The 27,648-nt window shown below is 36.1% G+C and overlaps 2 protein-coding genes and 2 long non-coding RNA genes across 5 annotated transcripts; 2 read left to right on the top strand and 2 right to left on the bottom strand.

Moving 5' to 3' along the window:
• Positions 1-13,485: 13,485 nt before the first annotated feature.
• LOC128028682 (uncharacterized) lies at positions 13,486-13,933 on the bottom strand. Its single transcript, XR_008187217.1, has 2 exons — positions 13,662-13,933; positions 13,486-13,536 (listed from the first exon to the last, which is right to left on the bottom strand). It is a non-coding gene; the product is annotated as an uncharacterized LOC128028682 (long non-coding RNA).
• Positions 13,934-17,436: 3,503 nt separating this feature from the next.
• On the top strand, positions 17,437-19,003 carry LOC128028667 (putative nuclease HARBI1). The gene is made up of 4 exons (XM_052615951.1): positions 17,437-18,073; positions 18,189-18,301; positions 18,367-18,478; positions 18,552-19,003. The coding sequence occupies exons 1-4, from the start codon at positions 17,641-17,643 to the stop codon at positions 18,926-18,928; spliced, it is 1,035 nt and encodes a 344-aa protein (XP_052471911.1). The 5' UTR covers positions 17,437-17,640; the 3' UTR covers positions 18,929-19,003.
• LOC128028684 (uncharacterized) lies at positions 18,906-20,667 on the bottom strand. Its single transcript, XR_008187235.1, has 8 exons — positions 20,419-20,667; positions 20,173-20,243; positions 19,923-20,102; positions 19,690-19,748; positions 19,527-19,601; positions 19,391-19,453; positions 19,156-19,308; positions 18,906-18,971 (listed from the first exon to the last, which is right to left on the bottom strand). It is a non-coding gene; the product is annotated as an uncharacterized LOC128028684 (long non-coding RNA).
• A 2,246-nt stretch (positions 20,668-22,913) lies between these two features.
• On the top strand, positions 22,914-26,616 carry LOC128028669 (uncharacterized). 2 transcript variants are annotated; one of them, XM_052615953.1, is made up of 4 exons: positions 22,914-23,249; positions 24,275-24,388; positions 24,510-24,717; positions 25,619-26,616. In XM_052615953.1, exons 1-4 carry the CDS (start codon positions 23,071-23,073, stop codon positions 26,081-26,083), a joined length of 966 nt encoding a protein of 321 aa, XP_052471913.1. In that variant the 5' UTR covers positions 22,914-23,070; the 3' UTR covers positions 26,084-26,616. The 2 variants fall into 2 exon arrangements, 1 of the variants encoding a protein (XP_052471913.1); XR_008187202.1 differs by lacking the exon at positions 22,914-23,249 and adding an exon at positions 23,530-23,820 and having other exon boundaries at positions 25,619-26,611.
• Positions 26,617-27,648: the final 1,032 nt, after the last annotated feature.

Raw genomic sequence — 27,648 nt, 5'->3', positions numbered from 1 at the left:
CTGTTTATTAATGTTATTTTATATTTTGACATGTCTAGTTAGGCTGGATATTGTTACTGTTATTAGTCAGCACCAGGGCTATTTAAGCTTGTATGGTCAGTTTCCTGAGCATCAGTTTTACTCTGAGAACCAACTAATTTGTTATTTTTATTTTTCTTCTTTGTTTTAGTGGAACACTGGGGGTTGCTGGTAGGATCGCGGGTGTGGTATCTTTGGTGGATATTCTCCTGTGGTGCTGCACGTACACTGTGTTGTGCACATTTATTTTTCTTTGTGTGTGTGTGTGGGTGTGTGTGTGTTTCTTTTATTTAGCCATGAGTACTGGTGAGTGTCACCGGGGCAATAGTGTGGACTCACGCCAGCGGCCGGTCAGTCCTCCTCGAGTGTCCGTTAGTTTTTTATTTCTTTTTTTGGATTGGTTTTTGTTTCTCGAAGTTGGTGTTCTCTATTTTAACATTACAGCTCCAAGTGTGATTGCCCTGACTAAGAATTCAGGCCCATAATTGGGTGTGTCATTTTCTATATCATGTCTTGTCAATAAATTGTGAATTTTGTTATATTTGAGAAACACGTCTCTGTTCCTTCTGTTGATAAGATACACAACGAACCTGTGTCTGTAATTTAACTTAACTCTCCCTGAGAGGGATTCAGGGTGCCGTAGTCAGGCTATGTTGATTGGGCCATTTAATTTCCCATAGAATTTCTAGTGCCCTCTCGTGCTACATTTAGATCTGTGGCCTTTTCCAGAACCCCACCATCCTCCTCATTTGGACTGTTTACCATGCGATGATGCATTTTTCAGGGAGGGGGCAAATTGTACCATGTATGTCTTGTTTTTGCTCTTGTTTGCCTGTGACGTAGTGTCTGTGTCTAATTAGTCATTCAGTTCACTTGTCGTTCAATTATTTGATCAGTTCCTTTTGTTTGCCCTGTTTATAAAACACTGAATTCTCCATTTTCCTTTGTTCATCCTCATTTGAAGTAGTGTTTGGTTGTGTTTCCTAGAGGGTTTTTTATTAAAGCCTGTTCCTGTACATTCTCCTTTATGCACTTTTTTTTAGATAACAATCTCATAACAGATACAATACTAATGTTTTAAATGATTCATTTTTATTAAACCCACAACTGTTAACCCTAAAGCCCTCAAGCTTTTGCTATGGAAGAAAAAATAGACCTTTAGGTTTGACAGGTTGAAAAACACTACTAAAATGCTGAAAGTTTCTGTCCACAGATATTTTGGAAATTGCAACTTTTTGTGAGTATACAAATTCATGTTGTGATTTTAATATTTACATTTACATTGATTAAATTAACTTTTCCATAAATTACATTCCACAACAGTTTATTCATGCAGTCATGCTGATCTTATTTCGACTTTTAGTTTTCCACATAACTTCTGGTCTTAAGTGTGTTGCTGACTGAGGAGAGCAAAATCAACAACAGTATTTGAGGATGTCCCACAGTGAATGGAACCGTTCCGTGGCGGCTAGTGTTGTGCCAACTTTAGCTGCTCATCTGATGTTGCTGAGCATTTGTTTATGTTCATTCACCAAGATCCAATTACAGTTTGTTCAATTTTTCTCCATATTGGCAGTTAGAGATGGGACCAGATGCTTGAGATTTCAGACACTGCCAAAGACTAAAGTCTCTGCCAAATGTTTAAATGTAAAGCTGTTGCCAAGGAAATTATGGCTACTTCAAGGAATCTAAAATGTAAACTTTTTTTTTTTTTTTTTTGGTCAATTCATAATTTAATGATGAAAAATAATTTTTGTTCCAAATCATTTGATGACGCCTGTTCTATTTCTTCTTCTTTTCCCCTCCTTTCATTCTCTGTCAGTTTGGATACATCTTACATTTACATTTATTCATTTAGCAGAAGCTTTTATCCAAAGTTACTTATAAATGAGCAACCGATTAATCTTAAATGGACATTATAGATATTATGAATCTCATCCTTTTTACACACTCTACAAAAAGCAGCAAGTTTTCTTTGAGACTGTCTCTGCTTTGTCTTCTTTCAATAATGTTGATACATTCCAGCATTTTTTCATAATATGGCTACCACCATGACATTGGATACAGTATCTCTAAAAATATTTACACACTTTTGGAACATAAATCAAGCTTAAAATATATGAATTACATTGCAATAAATACAAAATATCAAACTAAGTGACAAAACTAACGTATCCATTTTTTGAGCCTTGGGTCTAAGGATTTTTTTTTTAGATGTTTGTATTTGCATTCTTCAGGAAATGAAGAGAAGACCCAAGAAACAAAGGCAGTTCTGAACTTGCTTTGAATAAAATGCAAAGACACAAATTCATTCAGTTCTCTGGATCTGAGAAGGGTCTGGCAGTGTGAGCGAGGACAACAGTCAAAACCAGCAGACAGTAAAACAAGAAATCAGAATGAAAATGGCACAGCAAGCATGGAATCTGGGAGGCAGTAGAAAACAAGCTGTCCAAGGCCAAAGAAATACAAAAGTGCTGTGACAAAGGGCAGCTGGGCAGAGAACAGCTGAACAGGACTAGACAAGTCACAACACAACCCAACATGACGGGACTTGACTTGACTTGAACCTGATCATAGAGAAGCAGGGAAATATCCCTAAAAAATAAAAATACAATTTACATATGAATGTATTTCCTCCAGGCTCTGTCTCATTCTAAAATTGGGGTACATTTCACATCTATGCGTTCTCAGTAAAACCACTACATGTTTCAGGATATGACCCCTGGTCTTTAATTATAATGCACTAGGTACCCCTTTCATAATTTTTCAATGTTCAGGTTATTTCATTATTTTCAGATGTTTACCTAATGTGTTAAATCAAGACACTTTTAATTACTGGCATGCATTTGTACAAATGGAAATGATTTTTATACACATTTTTATACTATACTTATCCTAACCACTTTTCAACAAAATGAAACACATAACAAGGAAATAAAAGTAGTCACAGGCATTCTGGCTGCATTCCAAGTTCTGAAGCCATTCAATCTTTAATGTGAGGAACAAAGTGCAAACTTATGGTTTTATAGACCCTGCTTTATATTTCCTTCAAATGTTGATTCGTTAGCAGCCACTGAACTTCACGTAATCAACCACAAGACACATTAAAGCTGACATGACAAACAGAGTTTATGAATGTGTTTGTGATTTGAGAGTTACAATGGAAGCCTTGAAATATTTGTATTGATTTATAATTCGTGATGTTACGAAAGTATATTTGAATAAATTGTGACTGTAGATGTATCTCATTTTATCTTGTGTTAGTGAATTTGTCACAATGAATTTGTCAGCTATATTACAAACTGTGAGATAGTGGATCTTCGAGAACCCAACTTTGTCAACAGTAAATTTACTTTAAAACGTGACTAGTCCCATTAGAATCCTGAATAATATTGGCTTGTAAGTACAATAGTGGTATTGAATTATTTTTATTTCAGTACAGTGATAGTCTGTTCACTAAGTGTTTTAGTATCAGTAGCTGTGCTTATGCTACAGCAAACTAGTTACATTTTAAAATATGAAACACGTATATTGTAAATTATTGTTAAACATAAGAAATATAGGTAACACTTTATTTAAATGACCAATTCTCACTATTAACTAGCTGCTTATTATCATGATTATTACAATCATATTGGCTAATTATTAGTACTTATAATGCACATATTAATGTATTATTCTGCATGACCATGTTTTAGATCCCTTAATCCTTTACAGTACCATCCCTAAACGTAACAACTGCAGCAAATTAGGAGTTTGTTCCGGGGAAACTCTTAGTAAATATGTGTTCCCTATTCTAAAGTGTTACAGAAATATCTATTTCCATATATGTGTGTACACTGTAAAAAATAAGTGTAATTTTAACTGTAAAATTTTGTAAAAACGCTACGGAAAAAAACTGATAATAGGTTAACAGTAAGTTCCCGTACTATATACAGGGAAAAACTGTAAAAGATCTAACAAAGCATTTAATGTAAATTTACAGTAAAATTCTGTTAATTATACAGCTTTTAGAAGTAAAAAAAGAACAAATCAATGTATAATTTACAGTCTAAAACTGTAAACTGATATTCCCAGAATTCCCTGCGTGACACTCCACGTTTGAAAGTATTTTGTTTAAATAATCATGTTTTTAAATATTTCTTGTTATCAGTTATGTACATTTGAGCTTTATGTTACATCTTCTGTTGCTTAATGAAAGTTGTTTGCATTATTTAAGTATCACGTGTGTTACCATGATGGTGTTTTGTGTTTCCATAAATGTGCACCTTCTATATGTTAATATATACTTCTGCTTGTGGTGAAGCTACTTGTGATGAGCTTTGATACTTCATGTGGCTTTCTCTTATACAGTACCATCTTTATTATTATGGTGGTTGTCAGTATTTTCAAGGTACAAAACAGATTTAATTTTGTGTGTTGTTGAATTTACTGGTTTATATTCACATTTTCTTGTTTGTAAATTGCAGCTTTATATTGTAAAATTAACAGTTTTTGACGTAAATGTGTTTACAGTTTTCTGTATTTTTACAAAATTATTCTGGCAACCACAGCTGCCAAAAAGTTTTTGTAAAAACAACAAGAAATTTTTCACAGTGTATATACTGCATGAGTTAATAAATGTTCAATATATTTATAAACATGCAGTACCATATATTATCATATGTACATTTTTATATTATAAAGTGTATTACTGAATATAAAATTACATGCATTGTCATAAATATATTGTCACATATTTTTCCAATGTGTGGAAGCAGCAAATCCTCATGTATTATTCAATATATCATAATATATTATTCTGTATATTTTCCATATAGGTGTTTATCAACCTAGCACACAACACACAATGGACTGGTCAGTTGTTCCTGTTGCATTGCACCTGTGCTGATAGATGACATCATCACTGCTTGCCACTGCTTGGTTCGGGTTGGCCAGTGCAACTTTTACACTTGAAAAACTTAAACTTTAAACACAAACAAACACAGAACATTAGATGATGCATGTGATGTCTGGAAGGTAACCTGTAGACTGTGCTTTTGATAATGTCCGTGAACTGAATCCAGTGTGCACATTTCTCCTGACAATACAAACAGAAGTGAAAATGGTAATTCATGATCTTGATTATTGTATTGCTCTGTACCACAATGTAAGTCAGTCTTCACTGCAGGGGGCACAGAGAGTGGCCTACATACTGGTTACTTGTTCAGAAAAAAAAAAAAAGTTTAGAAAAACTTGTTTAGAATAAAATAGGGAACTGTTGTGTGCTTTTGAAGCTTTATATGAACTGGCTCCAGGATATATTTGCAGTCTTATTATGTTCCACCCCACCAAGAGATCTCTTAGATCTCAAACCAGCTGCTTCTTGAAATTCCTCGGTCATACTGCCCCAAAGTTGAAATGGACTACAAATGCTTATTAGATCCTCTATCTCTGTAAACCTTTCTGATATGTATTTTTGATTCTATAATTGTTTCTTACGGCATTGCATTTTTTTTTATTTCTTTATTATTATTATTATTATTAATATACAGCATCTTCCAATGTTCGAAATTATTGTAAAATTAAGAAAATTTAGAAAGAAAGAAAGAAAGCTAAGATTGCTAACTTACAGTAAAATCTACACATAATTTGAAACCAAAAGTTGACTTTAATGATTTAATTAGTCTTAATTTAACTGGTTTGATGAAAACTAACTTTGGTGTTCTGCAGTACTGTGGCCAGCCAGACCAGGGGCTGGTAGAATTTCTAATGACATTTTGTGGCCAGAAGGAGAATTAAATTACTGCTGCAGTTTTCACTTTAATTTAATTTAATTTAATTGTTTAACAGAAATGATTTGCTTTATTCAAGGGCCTGGTTTACTGATATAGCCTGGTTGAACAGTGATGTTGTGGTGCGTCCAGCATCAGGCTGACAGAGACTATAGGCAAGGTTGAGCTGGAGATACTTCTTTAATAAAGGGGACACTCTGGAAAGGAGAACAGGAGGAGAACAAGTTGTTTACGGTGTCAAAGGCAGCAGGAAAGTCCATCAGAATAAGAACCAACTATTTGGAGTTTGGGTTTGCCAGTGAAAGCAGAATAGTTTCCATGGAGTCCAGATCCTAGACTGTTTGAGTAGATTGTAAGTTACGTAAGAGAAGCAGAGCGGGACTAGTCTGGTTTGTAGTTTGTAGAGCCACGGTCCTGCAGTCCTTCTCTTCTAGCCCAATCAGCTTTGAAAAACCGAACATAGAAATAAATATATAATTGAAAGTGTAAATCTCCCTGAAATGTTACTACAAAAATAATGTTTAAAAAAATAACTATATATTATTAAAGATTCTGCTTAAAAACATTCCTAAACAAGGGTTGGTCTAACTTCCTTAAAATAATATATTCATATTTATAATGATACATAATGATGCATATTATATTATTTTAAATTATATTATAGTGATTAAAATATGGCAGAATATCATTTTATATAGTTAGTGTTCAGAGGGAGGTTTAGGGCCTAATTTCCTAATTAAAAGAGCGTTCATCTACACTGGGTAGTTGTTAGTGCAAGGGGTAAATCCTATTATATCTAGGAATATCAGTGAATATGGTGGTTAAAATAAACTCATCTTTTCTACAAAAGTTTAAGGGTTCCTGGGTTAGGGTTAGAATGGGGAATAGGTCTAGGTTAAATGCCAAATGATAGACCTTAACATGGTAGGTTTTTAGGATTAAGTCTAAGGCTTAGGCTAGTTAGCTAAATAAATGCACAAAAATAAAAGATAAAAAGAATGTGTACATCACACAATAGCAAAAAAAAAAAAAAAAAATTAAACAAAAAAAATCCTTAGCACCTAATTATCATCCAATGCATTACAGGTGCATGCTGTAGCTGTCACACTTGCTGGTGGGAGATCAAGCACACAATGCAGGAGTCGAATAATACACAGTCTTCAAAAACAATCAGGAAGACTGGCAGACCAATGTAGTGTATACATAAACCATAACCGGCAACTGAAAAAACTAAATGGAGAGACTTCAAACAAATTCAAACAAGGGACTAATGACTTAATTAACTAAACCACAGGTGAACTGAATGAGACAATCAAGAGGGAACAGAAACTGGATCAATGACCAAAACAAAGTGGGAGAACAGGGAAACACAGAAAACACACCCTGTAAGAGAAAAATATAGGTGAAGAAAAAAACAATGACTGTCAGCTACAGCTGCCAAACAAAAACCCTAAAAGTAATGTAAAATAACCTAAATAACTTTACAGAAAAACATTGTTATTTTAAAGATATTTCCCAAAGTATTAGGATAAAACACCTTAACTGAAACAACAACAACACAAAATAATGTTACTGCCAACAGTGTCGACCAAAAACAAAAATTACATTTACATTAGGTAAAAATGAATAAATAGAAAACCTGTTGTTTTAAATTTCCTGAATTATTAATAACAGTTCGCTGTAAAACATGAATCTCTAGCAGTCAACCAGAAACAGAATATATGAAACAAAGTAACTATATGTTACAGCCTCATCAACTACACAGTTACTGTCTTTGAATAAAACAACATGCAGCATAACATCAATCATTCCTGTTCTTCTGCTAGAATGAAGCACAAGCTCTACTCTTCAGCACAACAGTAACCTCACAAACACAAAATGATTTAAATCCCAACACAACATTAACACTAACAGACAGTGGCGGCTCCTGCCAGTTCTCTCAGTTTGCTCGATTAACCCTAAAACCGTATTCTGGACAAATGTGGGCAAAATAATTTTGATTTATTTTTAAAAAATACTTCCCTTGATATGTGCGGTAAAAGACTTGGTTACTTTTTCTAAGTTTGCCTCCTGAACACACACACATTTTTTTGACTCAATTCTACAATGTTAAGTGGGTGAAAAAAAACCCTCAATCTTGTATTTGGGTCAAAATGGGCACCCCATAGAAATGAATGGGAAAAACTGTAATTTAGAGCATTCTTCTTGTTTTTTTGTAAAAATAAATTAATAGATCCAATACAATGCATATCTAACATACACACAAATGAAGGGCTGATCCTGTACAACATTCTCATCATGGCAAAAACTCACACTCATACACACACACACACAAACAATGCATTCAATGAGCCTGTGACAGAGCTGGGCTAATGTCTGACCATGTTTTTTGGTATGATCCAATCAACCACCTGGCACCTGACACCTTCAGAGTCAGATCAAACTGCTACTGCAAGGTTTGTTGTTACTTCCAAATAAAACGTTTATGTAGCATATGCTACCTAAACCTGCAGTGGCAGTTATTTTCTCAGTTCACTGCAAGCAGCACAATGAGAAGGAGGTTTAGTGCAGCAGAAACCCTGGAACCCATGGTATAACTACTATTGTTTGTTCTTGTCACTTATTTAGTTTATGTATGTTCTTACCTGTTTGGTACCAATTAGTTATTTAAATTTGATGTTTTGTGTTTGAAATAAATGATAAATGATCTACTACTTTGTCTTTTCCTTATAGCATGGTCATATTTATCTAAGCATATTTTGGCATCTTTGTATAGTCTCACCTAACACATATATATATATTTTTTTAATTACAATTTTAACTTGTGATAGTCAAAAACTTAAGAGGTCAAATTCATTTTATACAGTGGTTCATAGAGTTCAGCCTATATATATGCAGACATTAAGTACTATAGCCATCTAGTGGCTATTGATATTATTGTTTTTTGTTAATTTAATACCAAAATGAGACACCAGGTTATGGGATTAGAATCCCGCCAAATGTATTGCAGTCACAGATCGAAAAATAATAAGCATAAATAAAAAAATTAAAAACACGTGTAAAATAACAATGCACAAAACCGAAAAATTCAATTCAATCAATTTTTTTAAAATAACAAACAACGCGATCATGGATCAAAAAATAATAAGCGTGAATCAAAAATGTAAACACATTTAAAATTATATTGCACAAAACTGAAACATGAGTTAAAAATTTTCCAAATCGCAAACAAAATCAGGTTTCCTGCTCACGTGTTATATTTTTGTGTGCTTATGGTCTTTCCCCCTTTGCTCTTGTTTCCACGTTCTGCGCTTGCGTTTCTAAAAGTTGCAGTTAGAGTTTCATGTAAATCAGGGCGGGCTTCAGTGTCACTATTGGCCAACAAGTTCTAGATTGACAGCTTCTCCTCTAGCCAATCAGTCCAAGGGGGAGTCATGGCTGCTGTAGGAGGATGGATAACCAGCGTCAGCAGGCAAATGCCGGACAATCTCAGGTAATTAGCCATAAATATTTTGTGTATATATATATATATATATATATATATATATATATATATATATATATATATTAGAGCCCGACCGATATATCGGCCGGCCGATATTATCGGCCGATATGAGCTAATTGCATTTAAATCGGCATCGGCGTTTATAACGGCCGATGAAACATGAGAAACAGTCTCATATTCTTCACTCATGTTATGAGTGTTGCATAGTTTGCCCACCAGAGGGCGGTCTGCAGCTCCAGAGTTGCAACAGCGCCAGAAATCCACAAAGAAGAAAGCGATCAGCCAAGCCACCCAGGTGAGTCTGTCGTTCGTCATGTGAAATGATTGTAGATTTAGTTCATACACTGTATATAAAAACGGTGTGGTAGTTCTAGTTAACGGTCCTATCATCATCACTTCTAAATATTCTGTAACATCACTTACAGCCGCTAATGCATTGCTATATTAGATTAGCCACAAAGCTAATACCATGTTTATCAGTGGAAGAGCGCGAACGTTAATAAGAGGTCGAACTATAAAGTTAGCGTTTAGTGCTTATTCTATTGCGGTGTGTTTCGCACATAATGACCGCGTAATGGGCCTTTCACACAGGACGCGGTATGCACAGCGCTTGGCCGCTGGGTTTAGCGTTGCCCTTCAGATACAACGCGATTTGCCCTGCTCTGCGCTATGGCGTAGGCGGAGTTTTAAAAACTTTTAGCGGGAGCTCTTTCATAGTCTGTTGTTCCTCTTTTCGGTCAGCAGCAAACATGTATCTGTCCCGTTGTAAGAAGCGAGCGATAGCGCTAGTCCTGCTGATGAGAATTAAGAGAGAAGCAAGGAAGAAGAGGCTACCCTCAGGCCCAGGGAACAATTTGGTGAATTCAGGCTGGTTACGTTACTCTAACGCTAATATAGCTTCCTTTTTAGCAGGCCCCTTAAATGCTTGCTATTAACTTGTTTGAAGGTGGTTCTTCTCAAAATTGACAGCGGTGTGTTCATGGCACTAACGTTAACCATTTTGATTCAGACTGCACAAAGAGAAGAGGAGAAGATATACGGGTCCGTTGTGAATGTGTCTGTGAGAGCAAATATAGTGTAGTAACAGTAACTACAGTAGGTGCGTCAGAAATGATTAAATCAGAGGGGACATGTAAATAAATGTGAGCTGAACAAGCGCTTTTTTCTTTTCTTTTTTTTTCTTACATATTGTTTCAAAGCAGCTTTACAGACATAACAGGAAAATGTTGAAATAATATTGTTAAATATAAGGAGGTTAATACCTATTGCTTGACAAATAAAAAAATATATATATATTTCTCATTTTTGCCTATGTAGGAGATCCCTGTTTATTATTATTATAATTCTAATGATGACATGAGTAATGATACATGGTGATATTATTAATACACATGCTTATTCTTTCTATGTCTCTCTTTCTGCCCTACAGATGGCTGAAAAAGGTGAATGATGTAGCAGCAAAAGTGTGGGACTACTTCTGCAAATACTTTAACTTTAACTTTAGTATTATAATTTATTTACAGTACACACACAGACTGTTAAAATCAGCTTCAACTGGAAGAAAGTAAAAGTGTTAAATGTTTAAAATCAGACTGTTTTTTGATCATTAAAAAAAATATACTTTTGATGTGCAATTGTTTAGTGATTGAGACCGTAATCTAAGGCTTTTTTTTACATAAATCCCTTCTGGAAAATGGTTTATACAGCCCACATACATAGAACAGGCAGATATTTTGCCATTGAATGTTATGTAAGTGCAGCTTATAGGAAATGGGTCTAATATCCAGTTAATTTTCAAAATCAAAATATCGGCTTATAAATCGGCTCTTTTCAAGTTAATATCGGCATCGGCATCGGCCCCCAAAAATCCATATCGGTCGGGCTCTAATATATATATATATATACAGTATTGTTCAAAATAATAGCAGTACAATGTGACTAACCAGAATAATCAAGGTTTTTAGTATATTTTTTATTGCTACGTGGCAAACAAGTTACCAGTAGGTTCAGTAGATTCTCAGAAAACAAACAAGACCCAGCATTCATGATATGCACGCTCTTAAGGCTGTGCAATTGGGCAATTAGTTGAAAGGGGTGTGTTCAAAAAAATAGCAGTGTCTACCTTTGACTGTACAAACTCAAAACTATTTTGTACAAACATTTTTTTTTTCTGGGATTTAGCAATCCTGTGAATCACTAAACTAATATTTAGTTGTATGACCACAGTTTTTTAAAACTGCTTGACATCTGTGTGGCATGGAGTCAACCAACTTGTGGCACCTCTCAGCTGTTATTCCACTCCTTGATTCTTTAACAACATTCCACAATTCATTCACATTTCTTGGTTTTGCTTCAGAAACAGCATTTTTGATATCACCCCACAAGTTCTCAATTGGATTAAGGTCTGGAGATTGGGCTGGCCACTCCATAACATTAATTTTGTTGGTTTGGAACCAAGACTTTGCCCGTTTACTAGTGTGTTTTGGGTCATTGTCTTGTTGAAACAACCATTTCAAGGGCATGTCCTCTTCAGCATAGGGCAACATGACCTCTTCAAGTATTTTAACATATGCAAACTGATCCATGATCCCTGGTATGCGATAAATAGGCCCAACACCATAGTAGGAGAAACATGCCCATATCATGATGCTTGCACCTCCATGCTTCACTGTCTTCACTGTGTACTGTGGCTTGAATTCAGAGTTTGGGGGTCGTCTCACAAACTGCCTGTGGCCCTTGGACCCAAAAAGAACAATTTTACTCTCATCAGTCCACAAAATGTTCCTCCATTTCTCTTTAGGCCAGTTGATGTGTTCTTTGGCAAATTGTAACCTCTTCTGCACATGCCTTTTTTTTAACAGAGGGACTTTGCGGGGGATTCTTGAAAATAGATTAGCTTCACACAGACGTCTTCTAACTGTCACAGTACTTACAGGTAACTCCAGACTGTCTTTGATCATCCTGGAGGTGATCATTGGCTGAGCCTTTGCCATTCTGGTTATTCTTCTATCCATTTTGATGGTTGTCTTCCGTTTTCTTCCACGTCTCTCTGGTTTTGCTCTCCATTTTAAGGCATTGGAGATCATTTTAGCTGAACAGCCTATCATTTTTTGCACCTCTTTATAGGTTTTCCCCTCTCTAATCAACTTTTTAATCAAAGTACGCTGTTCTTCTGAACAATGTCTTGAACGACCCATTTTCCTCAGCTTTCAAATGCATGTTCAACAAGTGTTGGCTTCATCCTTAAATAGGGGCCACCTGTTTCACACCTGTTTCTTCACAAAATTGATGACCTCAGTGATTGAATGCCACACTGCTATTTTTTTGAACACACCCCTTTCAACTAATTCAACTAATTGCCCAATTGCACAGCCTTAAGAGTGTGCATATCATGAATGCTGGGTCTCATTTGTTTTCTGAGAATCTACTGAACCTACTGGTAACTTGTTTGCCACGTAGCAATAAAAAAATATACGAAAAACCTTGATTATTCTGGTTAGTCACATTGTACTGCTATTATTTTGAACAATACTGTAGGTGCGTGATTTCACACAGAGCAGCGGTTACTAGTGGTGGGCAGAGCGAGGCTTCATGAAACACTGAAACAGTTGAAGCAAAGTGCCGTATTTGTTTTGAGGCTTCGAAACTTTACCGACACCCGTCTCCACGGTGACACCTAGTGGCCAATTGCCCATGTTATCTGAAACAACTTTGACAACAAGCCATTTAAAAATAAATAAAAATATTTTGTTTTCGTTAATGTGGTGATATTTTAAAATCCTATAATAATATCCTATATAATCCTATATCATAATAATAACTAGGTTATTTTGGTCATGAAAAATGAATAAAACAAATAAATCCACAATGGTCTAATTTTTTTTTTTTTTTTTTAAGATTTTTATTCAAAAATATTAATTGCTCTGCTGTGGAAGGGCTTAGCCTACTTATTTTTTTACTGATAATTTCTCCAGCCTTAGAAAAAATCCTCTCACAAGGGACACTTGTTGCTGGCATGCATAGATATTTTTTAGCAAGGACATACAAATGAGGAAAAATCACAGCTCTCTCTTTCCAGTAACTTAGTGGATCATGGGTTCTTGGCATCTGCTGTGGCACTGTGTATCGCCTGGGTTTCATGGATACGACTATCAAAAAGTTCCCATAAACTGTCCTGGGTTTCTGTTGTTGATGTTGTTGTTGATGATGATGATGATGGGCCTGATGTTGACTGTGGCTCTGAATGAAAGTAAAAACAACAATTTGTTACTAAGTCTAAACTGACAGCATATATGAAGTATAAGTCACATAATTATTCAGATGACATAACTCCATAATGTCAGATGAAGAGTGAAACTGCTTACCAGGAGTTGCTGTGTTTGAACGCATCAGCGAAGCACACTCCAGTGTGATCTGCTTTTCAGCCTCCTGGGCTTTGGCAGGATTTCCAAAACCCACATTTTTGAACCTTGGGTCCAGCAGTGTAGCCAGAGCCAAGGCTCTGAATGACTCGTACCCACCACATCTTGAGTGCAGACCTTCTTGCAGGTGTGTGCCTGTTCAAAACACAAGCAAACCATATTGGTTATATTGATAAAAAATAATATGACAGTTGTGGCCAATACATTACATACAGTAGTTTAAATTTGATAGCGCTGCACCCACTGGCTCTCGTTGCTCATACAAGCGCTGCAACATGTCGTAAGTGCTGTTCCATCTTGTGTCCACCTCCTGCATCAGTTTCAGAGCTGGTCTGCCCATCAAGCCCTGCATCTCCACAAGCTTGTCCTTTGCTTTGCAGCTGGATCTAAATAACCCCACTATCTTTCTGGCTTTCTGTCGTATTTCATTGATGAGTGGGGTTTGATCTAGGGCCTTTTTTACAATTAAATTTAAATTGTGGGCAAAACATGGGACATGCCGAAGGTTCAGTAGCTGGGCACTTAAGATCATGTTGGATGCATTATCAGTCACCATACACTGAACTTTGGTGGTTATTCCCCACTCGGCCATTAGCAAAGCTTTAGCCTCCATGAGATGCTGGGCTGTGTGTGTTTGGTAAAACCTCCTTACACCCAGTACAACAGTTGCCAGCTTTGCCTCTGGTGTTATGTAGTGGCAAGTAACACCAAGGTATCCGTCCATATTAATGGAGGACCACATGTCAGCTGTAAGGCTAACAAAATCTGCCTTTTTTAGGTCCTCCATTGTCTTCTCCTTAGAAATGTTGTACCTTTCGGTTACCATCGTTTTAAGTGCCTTCCGGGATGGGAGGACATAGCTTGGATCAAGTTTGTTCACAAAAGCCATGAAACCCTCATCCTCCACGATAGTGAAGGGCTGCAAATCCTTTACCACCATGTCTACAAGAGCCTCATCCAATTCCCTCTGTCTGCCTTTTAAAAGAAAATAAAGATAAAAGATTAAAAGTACTTTCACAAAACTAAATTTAAAAAAAAATAAAAGCTTTTTCAAGTTTGGAAAAGTTTATGCTCAGTGTGCAAAGACAGATCAAATACAATATAAAATTACAACAATTAGGAAAACCAAAATGTTGTCTTCAAGCCTATAAAAATATCTATGTAATACAGTGACTAAGTTTGTGAGATGTTACATTTACATATTCAGAGTGAAGCTGTTTTCAACATGATTGGGAGTTTTGGAAAAGATTGACGTTACGTTGTAAGGCTGGTGGACACAAGCCTAAGTCTATTTAAAACTATGGACTTTCTAAACAGTGTTACATGAAGTACATATTATATCAAACAATGTATACCTTGTTTAGATGGCCCAGCAGTGTCAGTAGCAGGCCTAGGTACAGGGGGAATGTTACCATCCTCTGCACACTGCAAAATGGCAGGATGAGTGCTCCTCAAATGGCGCATCATGGATGATGTATTGTTGAAGTAGGCTAGCTGCCTATCACAATACATACATCTCACTTTATTTGGGGTTTCCAAATGGAAATGCTCCCACACCACAGATTTACGGCATCTCTTCTGTGGAGCCTCCATTTCTATCTATTCAATTAATGTCTATATATATCTATCCATCTATGAATCTATATATTTATGAAAGTATATATATATATATATATATATGAATCTCTCTCTCTCTCTCTCTATATATATATATATATTAATATATGAATCTATATATAAATTTATATATCTATGAATCTATCTATCTATATATATATATGAATCTATCTAAATTCTATATCTCTAACTACTGTGCTATCTGTCAATATCTAACTTAGCCTATATAAATGTGTCACTATATCTATCCTAACTATCTGTCACTGTCTTTAGTTTATCAGTAAATATATTTAACTTAAATGTAACCTAAATATAACTAACTAAATCGCACTATAAATGTCAATAAATCGTAAACGCTATCTCAAAATCTTTCTCCTCTCACAAAAACCCACGAGGTGAAGGTGCATTAACTCCTCTTTTAAACTTTGTGGCAGTTGAGACAGATGTGCGATTGTGTGGTTTGTTCCCGCCCCTGTCAATCAAACGCAGACTCGGCAAGCGTGCCACCTGTCGGTCGAGACACTTATGAAACGCGCAGAAGCTTCGTTTAGCCATAGTCACGTGACATGGGTGTTTTGAATCACAGTTCGGAGCAGTGTTTCGAAACATCTACGCTTCGGGATCTCGACACTGTGTCGAAACGTTAGTTTCGCGTCAGCCATCCCTAATTAGCGGTAGCAACGTTGTTTGTGTACCTTGTTAGGGGCCTACCATTAACTTCAAATTACGTTTGACGTACCATTAAATATTAAAGTTTGTTAGCGTGTTAAAAGTCTATTGAACAATATAAAAAGAATGTTGTTTGACTGGAATGATGGAAGATAAATTTGCAACACTAACCATATATTTGTGCATGTTAAGTCTTTCAGGAGATTGTGTGATATACATTAACTTCAGAGTTCTTAAAAGAAGTTTTTTTTTTTTTTTTTTTTTTTGCACTGTTGAGGTGTGTTTTCTCTAATACTATGCATGTGCAGAACTGTTCTGTGTACCAGTTGAAGTTGTAAGCATGTGAATGCAAAACAATTTGTTTATTTTATTTTATTTTTATTATCTATACAAAATATAATGGACCGGTTCATAATTCCTTATAACTTTTAGGTCTAGTTTCACAGACAGGGCTTGGATTAAGCCAGGATTAGGCTGTAGTTAAATTTAGAACATTGAAGTAGCTTTTGTAAACATGCATTTAGAAAAAAAAAAAAAAAAAAAAAATATATATATATATATATATATTACTGATGTGCATCTTGAGACAAAACCATGGCACTGACACCTTTTTTTTTTTTTTTTTGTAATACCCAATAGTTGCCAGATTCTGTCCTGTTGGAAATTCTTCTTTACGTGATCCTGGAGGAGGGGTGATGCTACATTACTAAGTCCGTCTTTGGTTTGTTCCAAATTCAGAAGTCTGCTGTACTTTATACAGACTCCTTTCGAAAGCGGGCACAATACAGCTGGCTTGACTGAGTATCTTCTTTTACATATTTGATTAGAGGTTTAAAAAGGTGCCATAACATTACATTTCTCAGTTGCCATGTCTTTATGTTTATCTTTGTAATAATGCTGTTTTCATGCTCATCTCAATATACAGGTGGAACAAAATGGAGAACAAGTCTAAGCCATGTCAGGAATTCAACAAAATGTACAGGACAACTAGAGCCCAGATACAGATCCCCTGTAAAGACCTTGTTTTTTCTCCATTTTGTCACCGGTGGAGTTTTGGTTCCTTGTCGCCTCTGGCTTGCTTCATTGTGGTCCCTTCATTTACAGTGATATCATTGACATGATTGCAAATGATTCCACAGATACTATTTAAACTGAACCGAGCTGAAGGATGACATCACTGAATTGAATGATAAACTGACTACAAACTGAGTTTACTAATGTCCTTCTGCATTATTGACTGACACACTATTTTCCTATTTAATACTGTAAAGTTGCTTTGCTTTGATCTGTATTATTAAAAGCACTATATAAATAAACGATGCTTGACTTGACCATGTTGCAAGAGGAAAATGAGGAGAGATGCACATCCACCCTGGGTTTTACAGTGATTGGTGCAAGATGCTGGAGAAGTTACTCTGTATACCTCATCAGTTCTGGGGGGTATTCCAAAAAGCAGGTTATGTGACATACCTGTGTATGTATAAGGGTAAGTTCGTGGATAACCTCAACGTTCGGTTCCAAAAACAGAGGTAACTTTCTGGGTATGTATGTAACCATAGCAACTGACTCTCTGAAGATAACCTGCTCGAGAGCAGGTTATGTTTCAGTGTAACTTCGTTTCAGAAGGTTGGTGAGCATGGCGTGCCCTTTTGACGAGGATCCTGTGGACGTTGAAGCACAAATTATACGAGGTTTTTTTCATCGGGAGAGGGTTATAAGACCGCGTATTGATGTGTTTGCTTACCCTAATGAATATTTAAAAGAGCGTTATCGTTTTTCAAAAGATTCATTAGTTTATTTAACACATCTTTTAAAACCGCATATCGCAAATGTGACAAACCGCGGCTCTGCGCTTAGCACAGAAAACATTCTGTGCATAGCACTTAGGTTTTTTGCGTCTGGCCATTTTTTGTACAGTGTGGGCGATTCAGAGCATGTGGGAAAGGCAACTGTGTGTAGAGCCGTTCGTACAGTGTGTCTGGCACTTAAACAGTTGTTACCCACGTTTGTACAGTTCCCTGGCCATAAACCTCTGCTTGTTATTAAAGACGAATTCCACAGAGTGGCAGGTTTGCCCTTTGTAGTAAAATATATGACGCATATTTAATATTTAGTCATATTATTAATATCTATACATGTATTCCTTATGCACACACTTCATACTTCCATAACTTTCTGTTTCAGGGTTTCCAAATGTAATTGGGTGCATTGATGGCACTCACATTCCTATTAAAGCTCCATCAATAAATGAGGGAGACTATGTTAATAGGAAATCTATTCATAGTATCAATGTGCAGGTAACAACTTAATTTTTTCCCCTTCTTAAAATCATCAAAGTCATTACTTTTTCCACTAACTATAGGTAATATGTGAGGCAACCCAAATCATCACCAATGTCGAGGCAAAATGGCCAGGATCTGTGCATGATGCCAGAATTTTCCGCGAGTCATCATTATGCCAGACATTTCAGCAGGGTATGATTTGCTTTATACAATTTTTGTTTTTTCGTTTTTACTATATTTGTGTTGTACACTTCAATCATTACAGGACAGTACAATGGTTACTTGCTGGGGGACAGAGGATACCCTTGTCTGCCCTATTTAATGACACCCTACCCTGAACCTGAGCCTGGACCACAGACACGGTTTAACCTGTCTCACAGCCGAACACGGGCCAAGGTGGAGATGACTATAGGGATCCTCAAATCTCGGTTTCAGTGTCTGCGTGGGCTCCGGGTTAGTCCAGAGAGGGCATGCGACATTATTGTGGCTTGTGTTGTGCTTCACAATATTGCCACTATAAGAGGAGAGAGCCACCCTCCTTGTATTGAGGAAGATGGCCCAGAGGAACACCGACAGATTTTAGAGGCCAACAGAGACGGAAGACTTTTGAGAGACAGGATTTGTCAAAATTACTTTTATTAGTTTTTTTTGCACTGGTCTGCCAGGCAGTTTATTTCTTCATTTCCTGAAAAACAATAAAAGTAAAATTCATTAAAATGTTTTTTTTTTTATATTGCTTTACACATACATACATACATACATACATACAGATAGATAGATAGCTAGATAGATAGATAGATAGATAGATAGATAGAGACAGACAGACCACTTTTAACATGCAACAGATTAATATTCAGACAAGTTCTCACCTTAAGGCGATTCTCAAGTAATTCTATTTCAAGTGCTGCTTTTTTAATGAGGAGCCTTTTCTCTTCCATTTGAAGCTGTATAAGGTCCATCTCCATGTCACTTTTTCTTATTTGTTTTTGAAGATGGACCTTATACAGCTCCTTTGCTGGCAACTAAGGTGGAGAAATGTAATAAATGAGATTGTTTCGTCAGACAATAAAATTAAAATATGGACACATGGACACAAATTCTTACCCTGCTTAGATTGTGTGCTGAGGCTGAAGGACCCTCATCTGTGGGCAGATCCCTAGGTATGTACTATGAAAGGACAATGACCGTTTGTTATTCTAATGCAAAAAGGGGCCATACACCATAATGGTATGCATCATACCTCAGTGGATCTACCAGCATTGTCCACTTCTGTCACAGCAGATGTGGTCTCTTCATCGTCATCATCATCTTCATCCTACAAGACAAATATTCAAGTATACATTATTTGGCAAAAAAAAAAAAAAAAAAAAAACCCTAAAAGTACCTGACAACAAATCACTTACAACTGTGACAGACTGTGTTCTTTCTGGAGAGTCCAATAATACAATCCGTCCATCAGTATCTATAAGAACACACAACCCGTTAAATTCTCAATATTATCAAAGAAAATAATACATCATATGCAGTTAAATAAAATAAGCCTACATAAATTAATCTTGTTCAAAAAGCCTTTAAGTGACAGAGATAGTAATTTATCAGGATAAAAAATGAAAACAAATCATAGAGGTAAACTTACATGTCACCCTTTTTTCACCATCACTTGTGGTGCATAGTATGTGTGATGAAGTGCCCCCTGGAATGCCAGCAACCACTGGTCACCCTTTATTAAGGGACAGAGCCAGCTCCTCAGATGGGGTGAGGGGAGGTGGTGGTGGCCCCCCGCCAGTTAGACGGGCTTCAGTCTTTTTTCTGTTAGCTGCATGACAGAATGAATATACTAAATCCTGTTATAATAATAGTTCAGTAATTGTGTAATCAAATATTACCTTTTTGCAGAATGTTTTTATGTTTCATTTTGACTTGGCTTAAAGTTCTTGTGGCTCCAGAAGGATTACACCTTATTAAATAAGAAATATACATTATTATTTCAAGCTAAAGAAATAAAATGGCAGGAAAAGTAAATGCTTTCATAGTGATTTAACATATTCAAAAGTATGTATAAGTCATACTTCATTATTTTGCATTTCAATAAAACGGGAGCCAATAACAAATTTGTAATTTAATACACTCACGCATTTACTCTGTCCGTTATTTTTTGCCAAGCCAACTCTCTTGCTTTAGCCGATGCAGCTGTATTGCTTCTTTTTAATATTATTGGCTTAAACTCCTCATAAGCATGCATTAAAACTTCCAACTCCGCCTCTGTGAAATACGCGGCTCTCTTTTTTTCGCTTTGAGTTTCCATGGTGACTCGTGAAATCGGCGATCCATTGAAAATGTCTTTATACATGCACCGTGCACGCGCATTAACTCTGGGTAACCAGTCAGAGGTTGATTAAGCTATCTCTTCTCAGGTGTTTTGGAACCGACATACTCATGGTATGCCTGTTTGGGGTAAATCAACCCAGAGGTTATAGTTTATCAAATGGTAAGTTAACCAAGCTTTCTGGAATACCCCCCTGATCTAAGAGTCTTGAAAATACCTCCAGATTGTTGTTAGTGATTCTGATTGATATTTTAGTCTGCTTGCTTACTGGATATATTTTATACTGTTTACATTGTAAAGCACTGACTTTGACAACTTACTAACCCAGTTACAAATTTAACAGCTACTTTATACTATATATATATATATATATATATATATATATATAGTTGTTTCTTGAAATACTACAAATATAACCGCAAATTATGATTTTAAATAAAGGTCTCTGAGACTTCTCTCTTTTCAGTCATTTGTGTATATAGCCTATAATAAATATACAACATACACCCAGTAAGTGCCACTCTCGTATATAAATATAAATTGTTTTATTTCACACAAACAATGATACATGCATGCATAAACATTCAGCTGGAAATTAACGTTTAGCAAAATGATCTTATTTCTTTGTTTATATTTGATCAATATTTTAAATCAAATAATATACAATACTGACCTTTATACATATTTAAAAAAGTATTAAACATAATCATAAGTGTATATAATTATTTATTTGTCTTGTTGCCGCCGGCAGCCTCCTCCAATTTCCGGGTATTAGCGACAGCTGCCATCCGGTTTTATTGGCAGCCACTTCCTGCTGCCAGTGACAGCCACTTCCTGCTGACAGCTGCCGATTTTTCGCTGAACCCCCTCTCGAACATTCTTGCGTGCAGATACAACTATGGGAGAAGCAAGCATAGTTCAGCATTAAAAAAAAAACAAAAAAAAAAACCACCTGAAAACAGGGTTGCCAACTCAAACATTTGGCTTTATCTCACATTATTAGGCTAGCCAACTAAATCTCAAAACCGAAGACAACAAAAAAAAAATCTACTGGTAGGATTTTTTCCACCGGCATGTGACATTTTTAAACAAGTGGTTCATTCATAAATCTGCAAGATCTTATTTTTTGATCATCATTCTTAATCCGGTCTGGATGTACTCTGACAACAGTGCCATTTTCTCAATTTTTTTTCAAAATTGTTATTTTTTAATGAAACTTGCATTCAGTGTTGATAGAGAATGCACCATTTAGTAGTAGGCCTATCTGTGCTGACTTTTCAATCCCTGTTATGGTCAAAGATTTTATTAAGCTCCTATTTGAAGCTTTTTGAAATGTGTGAAGGCCACTACGAATTAGAAATAGAAACTGTAGACAGACGAGGTTTATGCCGTTTATAGCGTAAATTCTATTTGCCACACTGTGCAGAATTTTGCCGCACCTTGCATAATTCAACCAGTAAAATACGTTATTCAATTAGTAAATAACATCAGATGTAATATCAGGTAGTTATCTAAATAGCAGGAAACATTAATAAAGTTTCTTTAAAAGTGCATCTAGTAAGTTACAACAAAGTATATTTGAAATTAACAGCATTAGGTTTAAATACATAAAAAAGAAAGGCATTGTTTCACAAACATGGCTTAGATTAAGCCATTAGGCCTCATTTAAATCAGGATTTTTAACTACCTTTTATAAACGTGCCTTAGAAATAAAAACATTACTGGTAAGAGAAACAATTGCCCTGAAATATTTAAGATATGTCAGTGCAAGATGTTTTCATTTAAAACAGGTCACACATGCATTTTAGACTGGGTTTAGGCTCAAAACCTTGTCTGTGAAACCGGGACAATGAGTTAAGTTACCAAAATCTCACTCCACCCAGGCAGCCCAAGTTTGCAAGCCTTACAAAAATAACGTTACACCAAACAAAAGACTCTGTTACAAGTAACGTTACTTACCATATTCATCTGAGCTGTATTTGTTGGTAACTTTCCTCCCACAGCGCGTTGCTTTTCTTTTCTCATCCATCTTGCTCACATGATCTGCTGGTTGGCGCGAAGCGGTGGTTAATGGCTCGATTAGCGCCACCCCATCGTCCTCGTCGATTAGGGACATGGTTTGGATTGTAATTACTGTAATTCCCCCTCTAAACCCTACGTGAAGTTCTGGTGCGTCTTGGATATCTTTACAGTTATCCCAGTTTGTATATACTTCCAAAGACTGTGCAATACCATCAAGTTTTACCTGGGTTAAAATTTTTATTATGTTTAAGCCCCCCTGCATGATTGAAGCAGGTTCTGATATTGCACCGGAAATGGGCGGGGCAATCTCTGGTGTTTTTCGTGCCACCTGACCCGAGATTAATTTATTATTAGCGCCAAGTGTGGTTCTTCCTGGTTAGGAGCACGCTCATGGACGTGAATGAAGTCAAGTGTGTTTTGGTAAAGAATAACAGCAATGTTGCATTCAAAATTTTTACTTTTTTCGATTCAGAAGCCCACAACTAACAGGAAACTCAAACTCATTAAATGGCTACAAAGCAAAACGTTACTAGCAAGGAGAGTAAAGTGCTCAAGATGTGGCCATAATATGAGAATGAAGAGAGCTACATCTCGAAATCTCGACGGATTTCATTGGTGAGTTTAACCGATTTGTTGTTCACATATTGCTGAAATAATTTCTAGGGATGTTATAGGTTAACAAAGAGGAAACAATATTTTCTCTAAATAAACAACTTAACATTAACGTTATTCTATCAAGCTACGTAGTTCGAATGGTGTAAAGGCTTGAGATTGATCTGGGGAGATATATATATATATATATATATATATATATATATATATATATATATATATATATATATAATCTCGAACAAGCCTATCAACAGACTCGCGCATTAAGTTACTTATTGACATGAGGTTGTTGTGCTGCATGGTAACGAAAGCATATTGGTTTAATTAGGGGTGTGACGACGAGACAGCCAATGTGAAACTGTCGAAATAGACCTTGCTGAATCGTTGTTATACAGGAATACGATTGCGTGGGTGTTTGAATCTAGATCGCCAATCGCCATCTTTAAGTGATTTAAAGCAGCACTATTTAACTTTTATGCGCTCTAACGGTTAACAAACAGAACTCCACGTGTCCCGCGGAAGAACATTCTAACCGGAGCAACTTCTCTAAGTTTGTCTATGGTGGTCCACGCAGGTATGTGTTAATGTTACTCCGCAGCGGTGACGACCGAACAGGCTACAATAGTCCAAACATTAAGTGTACCGTAGTGATTTGGGATGAGACAAAACGTTGTTTGGAAGATGAATATAAGTGGCCAGATAAAATAAAAATACTAAAGTAAATTAAGACTAAATAATTTTTATGCTCCATTTACACCATTCAGGCTTAATATTAAATTAATAATTGTTAAAAAGTAAAAGTGAAAGTAGTAAGCTTTGCACTTGAAACAAAGACCGCATTAAAGAAAAGACTGCACAAAAGCTTCTTCCTGCTTTGGCAATGGGCTTTACTTCTGCAGAAGTAGTAAACGCATTGGCTTTTCATTTTTGGGGAATTTTTTTTCTTTTTACCACTATTTATTAATTCTTAGTCCAGGTAAAATACTGTTGTCTGCATAACCATGTTTTGACATTTATCACCATCACAGGATGTGCAGACATAAAAGTCATCGAGGCAAGAAAACCAGCCGATCAGTGCGAGTCGGGTCTCTCTTCGAGAGATCAAAACTCAGCTTGTCATCTTGGCTAATATTCATTTACAGGTGAGTCTGTTGTCGGACAGCAGAGATGGAATAGTAAAATGTTACAATGTTCCAAGTTTGATTGTTTTAATTTCAACAACTCTGCTTTTCCCATTCTGAGTCAGCATTGTGTACTTCACAGGTTTGCTCAGGGATTGCGGATTAGACAAATTGATATGATGCAAGATGGCATTGCAAAAAGTTCCAGAACCCTCTCTAAGATGGCTCGTATCATGAGGAAAGTTTGCCACTGTGCTATAAAACGATACAGACGAAGACATGGACAAATGATTGGAAGTGCTCGAGAATTTGCTGTTCTTGATGAAAGTAACTTCCGTCATAAACGAAAGGTAAATTTAGAACCTGTTATGCAAATTCACACTGCAGTTGCCCACCACTGTTGTCGTTTGAACGCTTCTATATAATATATATGAATTCTGCTAATAAGAACAGTGTAAAACACACTGATGATTAATGAGCTGCTGGATTCATGAATATTAATCAGGTTGTGTGCATTCTTTCAAACTGATTAGCCGAAATCAAATCAGTGACCATAATAGGTGAGCGCCAGCCAATGAGATTGTCGTTTGCACATTTAGTTCCGCTCAATAATGGAAAACCTGTCAGTTCTTTAAAGCAGGAAAAATCCAAAGGAACTCCGTTATTTTAACAGTAAAATAAACACAAAATATCATTTACATGTAATGTGTCAATTCTTCATGTGTACACATGACTTTCGTGCTCTCTGCTTTGTGATGATGACTCGTGCGCCTTTACACTAAAGTTTACGGTACATCAAATACAGGTGTGCTGTGCATCCATTGAGATGACTTGAAAATAGAACCGATCCTGAAACTCTGAAGTGCTCCATCTGAGTGTTCGGCAAGTGAAAATATATTTGTGATAAACCTAAACTTGGCCTTCAACTTACTCACTGGCGAGTAAAATCTGAGAGTTTATTAGCCTATTGGCTAATATTATATATCATTTAGTCGCCCAGAGTGAAGATTAGTGGGTGATTTACTCACAATGTAGAGAGTTGTTCAAATGAAAAGCCCCCAATGTTTATGATGGATGGATGGGGATAGATGTACTTTCTTCATCTTCATACTTCTTGGTCTGCCATTTATAAAGCTCCTGCAGATTTTCCTTTAATTTCTCACCTTTTTGTATGTTTAAACATGTTAAATGAACATAATTACATAATATTGTAGTATTTCTCTTTTTAATTAAATATTTAACTTTTTACAGTATGGACGAGGGAGAGCATCAACAACATGGAGGCGAAAAAAATGGGTCTTTGGCATGCTAGGTGTGAGGGATAAATGCAGACACCCAATCTTGCGGCTTGTGAAAAGAAGATCAAGACCTCACCTAATCCCCATAGTTGTAAAACATGTGCGTCCAGGCACTACCATTATTTCAGATGAGTGGAGAGCCTACCGGGGGGCTTTGGCCAATATGGGCTACAAACATTTTACAGTGAACCATTCCCAGTGGTTTGTAGACCCACACAGTGGAGCTCATTCACAACACCTTGAAAGAGCTTGGTTGACATACAAAACAAGTGTATGGAGACTAAGAGAGAATAGGACAGAGAACATGCTGAAACATCAACTCTCTCTCATAGAGTGGACTCATTGGCTTGGTGAAAAAAATAAACGGGGGCCACTTGGGCGCCTAATAAAAGATATTCACCATCAATTTCCTGTTTAGAGGACAACACACTGAACTTTTGATTGTGTTTTATGTAATATTTAAGTAAAATACAAGTTAACTTGTCCTCTTGATTTAAGGTGCACTGATATTTAAAAGCTTTGTTTAATAAAATGTGTATTTTACCTTTTTAATTTCTGTGCTTTAAGTGCTGGGTAATATTTATCTTGAAATAATCATCTTGAATATACTGTTGCAAAATAAGAGTCACCTTTGTAGATGTTAATTGAGATTATTTAGATAATGACTTCACATTACGTAATCATTAACAACTCATAAACTAACATGAATTCATGACTTGTTGATGTATCATTATGTCATGACTTTACTTGGGGGGGCACATTATTACTAACTCATCATTTATTACTTATAAAGTAACATTAATTCATGACTTGTTGATGTATCATTATGTCATGATTTGTCTTTGTGGGGCACATCTTTAAAAAGTTATCAATTACACATGTTCTATACATATTCAACTTATCTAAGTCAGGAATTTGGTCCTTTTCTGTGGTTTGTAAATAAGTTGAAGAGAAGAGGTCCTGTGGCTGCATTTGGATGGAGAAGGAACTGAACGGTAAGAGCAAAGTTGATCATTTGAAGTGGCGATAGTGGCCCAAAAGAAGAGCCAGACAAACGTCTGATATAAAGACAGTAAGCCAAACCATAACGTAACAAAAGTGATAATCAGCATCTCTATGCTAACTGATTTCAATTTGGAAAATTGCGTCTGCTTAATGTTATTGTAGGACAGCAGTGGAATCACTCAAAACCGAATGATAAAGTCGTTTTTAATTATGAATGCATCATTGTGCGCTGGATGAGTTAGGTTAAACGCAAATATTGCAATAAATCCACTGTCTTTCACTGATGTTTGTGACAGAGCTGGTGGCAAATTTATAAATTGTGTCATTTTCATACATCTTGCTTCTAGAACGTGTGGTTTACTGTAGTTTATCTCAAAGTGTTAATTAATACATTAACTATTATGCAGGAACTAACATGTAATTAAGGTAGTGTTATTCATGCAGTATTTCATATGACTCATGTCATAGTTAAGTCAGTTCTTCATTAGCTCTTGATTAATACATGTCTTAACTCATCATTAGTTCATAGTCAAGTAATTATTTATTCAGGTATTAGTATTTGATGATTCATGTACTGTTATTGTAAAGTGTTACCCGTGATGTTTATCAAGTTCAGCTGACAACTGAATTTGCATAGCTGTCCCCGTCTCTTTGTTTTTTTTTTTTTTTTTTTGTTAGTTTTTAATTTTTACCTTGTAGTTTTTAATAGTTTTTAAATATTATTGGATGTCACTGTTCCCACCAGTAGTTGCACAAGTTAAGGTTACGTACGATGACGAAAGCACGTTAGGGCTAGCCCTCCCGGAACTCATTGAGATTGCATTGCAGTGGCTGCAGTTCGAAAAAAAAAGATCTTTGAATGGAGGTCTATGAGAGCACTCTGGGCGATTCACAGTTTGACAGAAATCGCCCAAAAAGGGGCGGTACTACACAGAACGCGACTCGACGCTGATTTGACTATTTAGAGGCAGCAAAAAC

This window comes from Carassius gibelio, chromosome A15 (assembly GCF_023724105.1).
Source record: "Carassius gibelio isolate Cgi1373 ecotype wild population from Czech Republic chromosome A15, carGib1.2-hapl.c, whole genome shotgun sequence".
Lineage (NCBI taxonomy): Eukaryota > Metazoa > Chordata > Actinopteri > Cypriniformes > Cyprinidae > Carassius > Carassius gibelio.
The sequence above is the reverse complement of the archived record's forward strand: the minus strand, read 5'-3'. Positions and strand labels throughout refer to the sequence as shown.